We start from the raw sequence: 11,718 nt of genomic DNA, 5'->3' as shown, positions 1-11,718 counted from the left end.
CATACCCACCCCAACATATCAACAGTACACTTCTTCAGCGATGGCCCTTGTACCCAGTACAGGCAAAAAGGCAATTTCTTTCTGTTCAGCACAGAACTGGCCAAGAGGGGCTTGAGGGCAGGGTCTTGGAATTTCTTTGAAGCAGGGCATGGGAAGGGAGCACCAGATGGTGTTGGTGCAACCCTAAAAAGAACCGCAGACAGGCTGATAAGTCAAGGATGTGACATCCCAAATGCTCATACTCTGTACAGGGTCTTAGAGGAGAACAACACTGCCATCAAGCTTTACTTCATTGAAGACGAGGCCATCGAGAAAGCCGTCCAAGGTATGCCAGCCAATTTGCCAGTAGTTCCATCCACAATGCGGATCCACCAAGTTGTTTGTGTGGCTGCAAGGCAAATTGCCTACCGTGATGTAAGCTGTATGTGCACAGTCCACAACAAGAAACTGGAATGCCAGTGTTTCAATACACAACATTTCACATTTACCCCTAAAGTTACATCAGTCGTGTCACAGAGGGAGGTTGATTGGGCAAATCCAGACATATGCGGGAAATGGTGCGTGGCCAAATATGATGACGATTTCTATCCCGGAATAATTCTAGCCACAGATTAATCCCATGTGCAGGTCAAATGCATGTGCTGTGCTGGACCAAATAGGTACTTCTGGCCACTTCTTGATGATATCCTGTGGTATCCATTTGAGGACATCTTGGAACACATTGATCCCCCTAAACCGGTGACTTCTAGGCACATGGAAATACAGAAGGAAGTGTGGGCTAGGCTCTCTCAGTAAAAATGGTGAACAAACTGTAGGCTTACCTATAGGTTATTAATGTTAAGATGTTTGCTTAATGTTCAAACATTCAAACAACACAGACATTCCTGCCATTACTCTGGATATTTCTATGAAATCAATGAAATGTTGTAACTGTTGTTAGTTTATTAATGTGTTTTAATCTGTCTAGATTTCATCTTGATTGTTTAAACTTTAAAAGCTATGTTGACAGTAGTTTAAAATGTTAAAAAATGGCAACATGTGACCTATATAGGTTATCAATGTTAAGATGTTTGCTCAATGTTCAAACAGACTCCTGCCATTATCAGATGGATATTTTTATGAAATCAATGAAATGTTGTTACTGTTATTAGTTCATTAATGTGTTTTACTCTGTCTAGCTTTCATCTAGATTCTTTAGATTTTAAAAGCTATGTTGACAGTAGGTTTAAAAATGTTTAAAATGTTTAAAAAATGGCAACATGTTAGTGATCTCAAAAGATAAAACATATGACACGTGATGCTTTTCACTCAACCCTGTTACATGATTTTCAAACTGTTGCGGTGCATTCATCCCTGTTACGAGATTATTTTTTTACATTTTTGTATTAAATACACAAAATATAACATCAATAGTGTTTTTATTGTGTGTATTAAATCAGGGTAAATAAGGCTATTTCAATTTTGTCAGGAATTACGCAGCATTCTTGCACATTTCTTGCGAAAATGTGGAGTTAGATTAGAAATTTCTTCATCGTAAACTGGAAAGGATGGTGCTGGTCAGTTTTTCTTGATTTTCTCTTTAATTACAATATGCCATTATTTACAAGGGACATCTAAACTGTGAGATTATGCCAGAAGCTGATCTCAAGCTTATTGGAAAAATGAATAGTTGAATAACAAAATGACTGTGACGGGGTTGAATTAAATTGGGACTTGTTTGAGAAAATAATACAGAATAATAACTTAATACTCTACATTGAGATGGGAAAAGGTATTTTCTATCAAGTACACACATTACTTTGTCACATCAAAAAAAAAAAGCTTAAGATTTTAATGTTCATTGTTTCATCCTCCTCAATCACAAAAGGCACCGAATCTGTAGAATGACCCAACAACAAAATGTGTAATAATATTTAGTGAAGACCACTGTATGTAACCGGAAGTACTGAACGGTATTTGACTGGCAGCTGCTGGTGAAAACTAGTTCCGGTACGGAGCTCATTGACTGTTGCTATGACATCGCTTTGGTCGATGCGGACGCTGAGGAGTGACGCATTCTGGGAGATGTACACAAACTGCGGCGGTGCTTTGGTGAAGATTACTCAAGACTAAACACAAAAAAATGAAGGTATGTGCCAAGAAACAACACGGGTCTAGTTGTATAATATCTGTATATACTTACTTAACCCCGGGTATTTTCCATTAGCTACGCTTGTTTTGGTTGTGCGCTTCCCGAACACAAATGTAGCTAACGTTAGCTGGCTAGCTAGCTAACGTTACCAGTAAGCCTACTTCTTGGCTAGCTAACTAATAATTTGCATCAAGTCAAAAACCACCTGTTACATACTAGCTCCCTTTATTGAGATAGGGATACCAGTAGCAGACTTGAGTGGGGAAACACAGAGACAGGAGGGAGATACGGTGGAGTCGGGATTCGTACCCAGGCTGGGTTTTCCCAAACTATCCTGGAGCCCCCCTGGGTGCACGTTTTGGGTTTGCACTACACAGCTGATTCAAATAACCAACTCATTATCAAGCTTTGATTATTTTAATAAGCTGTGTAGAACAAGGGCAAAAACCAAAACGTGCACCCAGGGGGGACCCCAGGACCGACTTTGGGAAACCCTGCTAGACGGCGGCGTTAAAGGGGCAGTCTGTAGTAGCTACATCCATTTTGGACTTATAAATTAATGATATGTACCCATTGATTCTTGAAGAAAATAACTTATAAATATAAGCTTGTTTTACCCCAATGTTTGTAAACTAACACTATAGCCTCAAAACATTTTGATGTCATGGATGGTCAGTCCTTGCATCCAAAGCTCTGTCAATGAATTTGAGAGTGGTTACATTTCTTCACCCCCATCCCGCAGCTTTTTACTGAAACGGGCGGGGTGGCGCTCTGTTATTGTTTCTACTGCTGATAAGCTCTTTAACGTTACCTGCTAGACCAAATTCTTCCTCCTCTCTCTCCCTCTCTCTCTTTCTCTCTCCCTGCAGCGTGTTTTCACCCTCACAGACAGAGCTTGGTTGGGGTCCTGTCTCCAGTACAAATGGCAGAAGACACTGGGGAATTACATTGCTGTCGCAGGGTGAGTTGTGGCTTTGCTGGTTTGTGTTGTTTGTAAATTGCAGGTATTGCACAGACATGTTATTATGGTGTAATGTAGCTCTGGTCCAGGGCGTTAGTGCGGCTCGCAAAAAATCCAATCAAATTCCAGTAGATTTTTCATTCACAGAATACACGTGATGTACACAGTACAATGACATGCTACTTCCTTGCAGGTGAGTGTAATGAAACTGGCAGGCAGGGAGAGTGACCTCAACTCTCAGCCTTATGGCCCATAGCCCCCAAGTGGATATCCAGTCTTATAAAGACTAGGGGTTGCTACATAAGCATTTCATTTTATTGCACCCTGGACCAGAGCTAGGTGTTATATCTATTGACATAATACCAGCCTGTATTCACCTGGACCAGAGCTAGGTGTAATGATCACCTGTTCTATATTATATTGCTATAATACCAGCCTGTGTTAATCACTTTGGAGTCTGGTACCCATCACTGGGACACCAGTACCCACCTTCTACTGTAGGCTAAATATCCATATTGGACAAGACAGTTATTCTATTCGGCTCTGTTCTGTTCCTGTTCTGTTCTATTCTGCTCTGTTCTATTCTGCTCTGTTCTATTCAGCTCTGTTCTAATCTGCTCTGTACTGTAATGTACTGTACAGTTGTGTTCTAATTCTATACTATTTTACTCTGTTCTGTTGTATTCTAATTCTATACTATTTTACTCTGTTCTGTTGTGTTCTAATTCTATACTATTTTACCCTGTTCTGTTGTATTCTAATTCTATACTATTTTACTCTGTTCTGTTGTATTCTAATTCTATACTATTTTACTCTGTTCTGTTGTATTCTAATTCTATACTATTTTACTCTGTTCTGTTGTATTCTATACTATTTTACTCTGTTCTGTTGTGTTCTAATTCTATACTATTTTACTCTGTTCTGTTGTATTCTAATTCTATACTATTTTACTCTGTTCTGTTGTATTCTAATTCTATACTATTTTACTCTGGTCTGTTGTATTCTAATTCTATACTATTTTACCCTGTTCTGTTGTATTCTATACTATTTTACCCTGTTCTGTTGTATTCTAATTCTATACTATTTTACCCTGTTCTGTTGTATTCTAATTCTATACTATTTTACCCTGTTCTGTTGTATTCTAATTCTATACTATTTTACTCTGTTCTGTTGTATTCTAATTCTATACTATTTTACTCTGTTCTGTTGTATTCTAATTCTATACTATTTTACTCTGTTCTGTTGTGTTCTAATTCTATACTATTTTACTCTGTTCTGTTGTGTTCTAATTCTATACTATTTTACTCTGTTCTGTTGTGTTCTAATTCTATACTATTTTACTCTGTTCTGTTGTATTCTAATTCTATACTATTTTACCCTGTTCGGTTGTATTCTAATTCTATACTATTTTACCCTGTTCTGTTGTATTCTAATTCTATACTATTTTACCCTGTTCTGTTGTATTCTAATTCTATACTATTTTACCCTGTTCTGTTGTATTCTAATTCTATACTATTTTACTCTGTTCTGCTGTGTACTAATTCTATACTATTTTACCCTGTTCTGTTGTATTCTAATTCTATACTATTTTACTCTGTTCTGTTCTAATCTAAAGACCTGACAGCTCAGTGAAGATATTTGACAGACATGGACAGAGGAAGAATGAACTAAATCTACCAGGGTGAGTTTAACACACAGACACACATCTGACCTGCTGAGACAATACTAAAACATCTGACCCGCTGAGACAATACTAACACATCTGACCCGCTGAGACAATACTAACACATCTGACCTGCTGAGACAATACTAACACATCTGACCTGCTGAGACAATACTAACACATCTGACCCGCTGAGACAATACTAAAACATCTGACCTGCTGAGACAATACTAACACATCTGACCCGCTGAGACAATACTAAAACATCTGACCTGCTGAGACAATACTAACACATCTGACCTGCTGAGACAATACTAACACATCTGACCTGCTGAGACAATACTAAAACATCTGACCTGCTGAGACAATACTAACACATCTGACCCGCTGAGACAATACTAACACATCTGACCCGCTGAGACAATACTAAAACATCTGACCCGCTGAGACAATACTAACACATCTGACCCGCTGAGACAATACTAAAACATCTGACCCGCTGAGACAATACTAACACATCTGACCTGCTGAGACAATACTAACACATCTGACCCGCTGAGACAATACTAACACATCTGACCCGCTGAGACAATACTAACACATCTGACCTGCTGAGACAATACTAACACATCTGACCTGCTGAGACAATACTAACACATCTGACCCGCTGAGACAATGCTAACACATCTGACCCGCTGAGACAATACTAACACATCTGACCCGCTGAGACAATACTAACACATCTGACCTGCTGAGACAATACTAACACATCTGACCTGCTGAGACAATACTAAAACATCTGACCTGCTGAGACAATACTAACACATCTGACCTGCTGAGACAATACTAACACATCTGACCTGCTGAGACAATACTAAAACATCTGACCTGCTGAGACAATACTAAAACATCTGACCTGCTGAGACAATACTAACACACCTGACCCGCTGAGACGATACTAACACATCTGACCCGCTGAGACGATACTAACACATCTGACCCGCTGAGACGATACTAACACATCTGACCCGCTGAGACGATACTAACACATCTGACCCGCTGAGACAATACTAACACATCTGACCCGCTGAGACAATACTAACACATCTGACCCGCTGAGACAATACTAACACATCTGACCCGCTGAGACAATACTAACACATCTGACCCGCTGAGACAATACTAACACATCTGACCCGCTGAGACAATACTAACACATCTGACCCGCTGAGACAATACTAACACATCTGACCCGCTGAGACAATACTAACACATCTGACCCGCTGAGACAATACTAACACATCTGACCCGCTGAGACAATACTAACACATCTGACCCGCTGAGACAATACTAACACATCTGACCCGCTGAGACAATACGAACACATCTGACCCGCTGAGACAATACTAAAACATCTGACCCGCTGAGACAATACTAACACATCTGACCTGCTGAGACAATACTAAAACATCTGACGTGCTGAGACAATACTAAAACATCTGACCCGCTGAGACAATACTAACACATCTGACCCGCTGAGACAATACTAACACATCTGACCCGCTGAGACAATACTAACACATCTGACCCGCTGAGACAATACTAAAACATCTGACCCGCTGAGACAATACTAACACATCTGACCCGCTGAGACAATACTAACACATCTGACCCGCTGAGACAATACTAACACATCTGACCCGCTGAGACAATACTAACACATCTGACCCGCTGAGACAATACTAACACATCTGACCCGCTGAGACAATACTAACACATCTGACCCGCTGAGACAATACTAACACATCTGACCCGCTGAGACAATACTAACACATCTGACCCGCTGAGACAATACTAACACATCTGACCCGCTGAGACAATACTAACACATCTGACCCGCTGAGACAATACTAACACATCTGACCCGCTGAGACAATACTAACACATCTGACCCGCTGAGACAATACTAACACATCTGACCCGCTGAGACAATACTAACACATCTGACCCTGCTGAGACAATACTAACACATCTGACCCGCTGAGACAATACTAACACATCTGACCCGCTGAGACAATACTAACACATCTGACCTGCTGAGACAATACTAACACATCTGACCCGCTGAGACAATACTAACACATCTGACCCGCTGAGACAATGCTAACACATCTGACCCGCTGAGACAATACTAACACATATGACCTGCTGAGACAATACTAACACATCTGACCCGCTGAGACAATACTAACACATCTGACCCGCTGAGACAATACTAACACATCTGACCTGCTGAGACAATACTAAAACATCTGACCTGCTGAGACAATACTAAAACATCTGACCTGCTGAGACAATACTAACACATCTGACCTGCTGAGACAATACTAAAACATCTGACCTGCTGAGACAATACTAAAACATCTGACCTGCTGAGACAATACTAAAACATCTGACCTGCTGAGACAATACTAAAATACAACATGTTCTGCCTCTCTCACTCTCTTGCCCTCCCTCCCTCCCTCCTTCCTCCCTCCCTCCCTCTTTATCTCACCCTCCCTCCCTCTTTCTCTCACCCTCCCTCTCACCCTCCCTCCCTCTTTCTCTCACCCTCCCTCCCTCCCTCCCTCCCAGGCGTTGTGTAGGGATGGACTGGGATAAGGACGGAGACATCTTGGCAGTGATCTCTGACAAGTCCAGCTCCATTCACCTCTGGGACGCTAACGTCAACAAGATCTCACAGATAGACAGCGGCATGAGGTGGGCTGGTCACACACCTCACACCAAATCAAGCTTTATTTCTACAGCACATTTCTTCACAGGAAGAAGAAAAACAATGAAATATTGACTACACAACAAACATCAGAGGATAAAAAAAAACTAAAGAATAACATTAAAAACTGAAAGATTAAAAAGCACCCTCAGGATAAGCAGAGCTAAAAAGGTGTAATTTTAAGATCTTTTAAATATGTCCACAGTTTCAGCCCCCCTCACACACACCTTACCCACGCGCACACATCCATCTCACACACTTACACCGGCTCACCCTCACACTGACACACACACACACACACACACACAAACTGTTTCCAGGTAATAACATTCCCCGGTGTTCCTTCCTGTCTGTGTTGGTTTCCATAGAGACCAGATGTCATTCATCCTGTGGTCGAAGGCTGGGCCCCTATTGGCTGTCGGGACCAACAAAGGAAACCTGCTGATCTACAACCAACAGACGTCACGCAAGATCCCTGTCCTGGGTAACAACACGCTGCTCTAGATCCCTGTCCTGGGTAACAACACGCTGCTCTAGATCCCTGTCCTGGGTAACAACACGCTGCTCTAGATCCCTGTCCTGGGTAACAACACGCTGCTCTAGATCCCTGTCCTGGGTAACAACACGCTGCTCTAGATCCCTGTCCTGGGTAACAACACGCTGCTCTAGATCCCTGTCCTGGGTAACAACACGCTGCTCTAGATCCCTGTCCTGGGTAACAACACGCTGCTCTAGATCCCTGTCCTGGGTAACAACACGCTGCTCTAGATCCCTGTCCTGGGTAACAACACGCTGCTCTAGATCCCTGTCCTGGGTAACAACACGCTGCTCTAGATCCCTGTCCTGGGTAACAACACGCTGCTCTAGATCCCTGTCCTGGGTAACAACACGCTGCTCTAGATCCCTGTCCTGGGTAACAACACGCTGCTCTAGATCCCTGTCCTGGGTAACAACACGCTGCTCTAGATCCCTGTCCTGGGTAACAACACGCTGCTCTAGATCCCTGTCCTGGGTAACAACACGCTGCTCTAGATCCCCGTCCTGGGTAACAACACGCTGCTCTAGATCCCTGTCCTGGGTAACAACACGCTGCTCTAGATCCCCGTCCTGGGTAACAACACGCTGCTCTAGATCCCTGTCCTGGGTAACAACACGCTGCTCTAGATCCCTGTCCTGGGTAACAACACGCTGCTCTAGATCCCCGTCCTGGGTAACAACACGCTGCTCTAGATCCCTGTCCTGGGTAACAACACGCTGCTCTAGATCCCCGTCCTGGGTAACAACACGCTGCTCTAGATCCCTGTCCTGGGTAACAACACGCTGCTCTAGATCCCTGTCCTGGGTAACAACACGCTGCTCTAGATCCCTGTCCTGGGTAACAACACGCTGCTCTAGATCCCCTGTCCTGGGTAACAACACGCTGCTCTAGATCCCTGTCCTGGGTAACAACACGCTGCTCTAGATCCCTGTCCTGGGTAACAACACGCTGCTCTAGATCCCTGTCCTGGGTAACAACACGCTGCTCTAGATCCCCGTCCTGGGTAACAACACGCTGCTCTAGATCCCTGTCCTGGGTAACAACACGCTGCTCTAGATCCCCGTCCTGGGTAACAACACGCTGCTCTAGATCCCTGTCCTGGGTAACAACACGCTGCTCTAGATCCCTGTCCTGGGTAACAACACGCTGCTCTAGATCCCTGTCCTGGGTAACAACACGCTGCTCTAGATCCCCGTCCTGGGTAACAACACGCTGCTCATGTCTACAACTACACATCTATAAAGATCATTATGTTTGGTTTAAAATTCTTACATACTCTCTCTTTCCCTCTCTCTGTCTCTCATACACACACACACACACACACACACACAGGTAAACACACTAAGCGTATCACCTGTGGCTGCTGGAGTTCTCAGAACCTGTTGGCACTGGGCAGCGAGGACTGCAGCGTAACCATTAGCAACCAGGAGGGAGACACCATCCGACAGGTAACACACACACACACACACACACACACACACTCACACGCACACACACACACACACACACACACACGCGGGCGCCATCCAACAGGTAATGGGTTTTTCACTCAACTTCTCTATCCACCCTTCTCTCATTCTCCCCCATCGCTCTCCTCTCCCCATCCTTCTCCATCCCCCCTCTCTCTCCCTCCCTCTCTCCCTCCCTCCCCCTCCCTCCCTCCCTCTCTCCCTCCCCCCCTCCCTCCCTCCTCTATCCCTCCTCCTCTCTCTCCTCCCTCCCCTCCCCCTCCCCCTCCTCCTCCCTTCCCTCCTCCTCTCTCTCCCTCCCTCCCCCTCCCCCTCCCTCCCTCCCTCCCAGACGTCGGTGCGTTCTGACCCAGCTGATATCCAGTTCTCTGTGATGAAGACAGATGAGAGGTCTTCTCCAGGAGAGAGCACAGTGAGTATGACTGTTACTGACCTGTTACTAACTGTCCATTAACTGTTTCCTTACGGGGAACATGGAGCTGGGTCACATGGACATGTTAACAATACGTTTATATTACCCTTAAAACTACTACTACTACTTTGAATGTTGTAGCTGTCAATTGTCCCATCAATAATCACCCATATTAATGAACATGTCATTTCAGAAGTCCCGTGTCTCTAGTAAGACCCTATAGGGGATGTATCATAATGAACCATATCAGCTAAATGTCCATGATAAGTGGTGGCTTTGGTCGGTGTTGGTCCTTTTGGGTTTATCCTCCCAGCTCTAGGGTAACATATGTTCATGGATTGATCAGGGTAAAGCAGGACAAAGAAGCACATTTGAAGAGCTGATTCCGTCTTCTCATTCTGTCTTCTCATTCCATGTTCTCATTCTGTCTTCTCATTCTGTCTACTCATTCCATGTTCTCATTCTGTCTTCTTATTCCATGTTTGCATTCTGTCTTCTCATTCTGTCTTCTCATTCCATGTTCTCATTCTGTCTTCTCATTCCATGTTCTCATTCTGTCTATTCATTCTTCTCATTCCATGTTCTCATTCCATGTTCTCATTCTGTCTTCTCATTCCATGTTCTCATTCTGTCTATTCATTCTTCTCATTCCGTGTTCTCATTCCATGTTCTCATTCTGTCTTCTCATTCTGTCTTCTCATTCTGTCTACTCATTCCATGTTCTCATTCCGTATTCTCATTCCATGTTCTCATTCTGTCTTCTCATTCAATTTTCTCATTCTGTCTTCTCATTCTGTCTTCTCATTCCATGTTCTCATTCTGTCTACTCATTCTGTCTTCTCATTCCATGTTCGCATTCATTCCATGTTCTCATTCCGTCTTCTCATTCCGTCTTCTCATTCTGTCTTCTCATTCCATGTTCTCATTCCGTCTACTCATTCCATGTTCTCATTCCATGTTCTCATTCTGTCTTCTCATTCTGTCTACTCATTCCGTATTCTCATTCAATTTTCTCATTCCGTCTTCTCATTCCGTCTTCTCATTCCGTCTTCTCATTCTGTCTACTCATTCCATGTTCTCATTCCGTATTCTCATTCAATTTTCTCATTCCGTCTTCTCATTCCGTCTTCTCATTCCGTCTTCTCATTCCGTCTTCTCATTCCGTCTTCTCATTCTGTCTTCTCATTCTGTCTTCTCATTCTGTCTACTCATTCTGTCTTCTCATTCCATGTTCGCATTCATTCCATGTTCTCATTCCATGTTCTCATTCCGTCTTCTCATTCCATGTTCTCATTCCATCTACTCATTCCATGTTCTCATTCCATGTTCTCATTATGTCTACTCATTCCGTCTTCTCATTCCATGTTCTCATTCTGTCTTCTCATTCCATGTTCTCATTCTGTCTTCTCATTCTGTCTTCTCATTCCGTCTTCTCATTCCGTCTTCTCATTCCGTCTACTCATTCTGCCTTCTCATTCCATGTTCTCATTCCGTCTATTCATTCCGTCTTCTCATTCCATCTTCTCATTCCGTCTTCTCATTCCATGTTCCCATTCCATGTTCGCATTCCGTCTTCTCATTCCATGTTCGCATTCTGTCTTCTCATTCTGTCTTCTCATTCTATGTTCTCATTCCATGTTCTCATTCTGTCTTCTCATTCCATGTTCTCATTCCGTCTTCTCATTCCATGTTCGCATTCCGTCTTCTCATTCCATGTTCGCATTCTGTCTTCTCATTCTGTCTTCTCATTCTATGTTCTCATTCCATGTTC

At 43.2% G+C, this 11,718-nt stretch overlaps 1 protein-coding gene across 1 annotated transcript in view; it reads left to right on the top strand.

Annotated features, from left to right (window-relative positions):
- The first annotated feature begins 2,017 nt into the window (after nucleotides 1–2,017).
- wdr19 (WD repeat domain 19) overlaps nucleotides 2,018–11,718 on the top strand; it is a 108,925-nt gene continuing 99,224 nt past the window's right edge. The window contains exons 1-7 of the mRNA XM_045214640.1: nucleotides 2,018–2,128; nucleotides 3,001–3,092; nucleotides 4,708–4,773; nucleotides 7,390–7,515; nucleotides 7,897–8,012; nucleotides 9,399–9,514; nucleotides 9,867–9,947. Coding sequence (XP_045070575.1) covers nucleotides 2,123–2,128; nucleotides 3,001–3,092; nucleotides 4,708–4,773; nucleotides 7,390–7,515; nucleotides 7,897–8,012; nucleotides 9,399–9,514; nucleotides 9,867–9,947 — 603 coding nt within the window. The 5' untranslated portion in view covers nucleotides 2,018–2,122. The remainder of the gene's footprint in view (nucleotides 2,129–3,000; nucleotides 3,093–4,707; nucleotides 4,774–7,389; nucleotides 7,516–7,896; nucleotides 8,013–9,398; nucleotides 9,515–9,866; nucleotides 9,948–11,718) is intronic.

The sequence above is a fragment of the Coregonus clupeaformis genome, unplaced genomic scaffold (genome assembly GCF_020615455.1).
Source record: "Coregonus clupeaformis isolate EN_2021a unplaced genomic scaffold, ASM2061545v1 scaf0292, whole genome shotgun sequence".
In the NCBI taxonomy this organism is placed as follows: Eukaryota; Metazoa; Chordata; class Actinopteri; order Salmoniformes; family Salmonidae; genus Coregonus; species Coregonus clupeaformis.
This window is presented reverse-complemented; position numbering and strand designations above follow the sequence as displayed.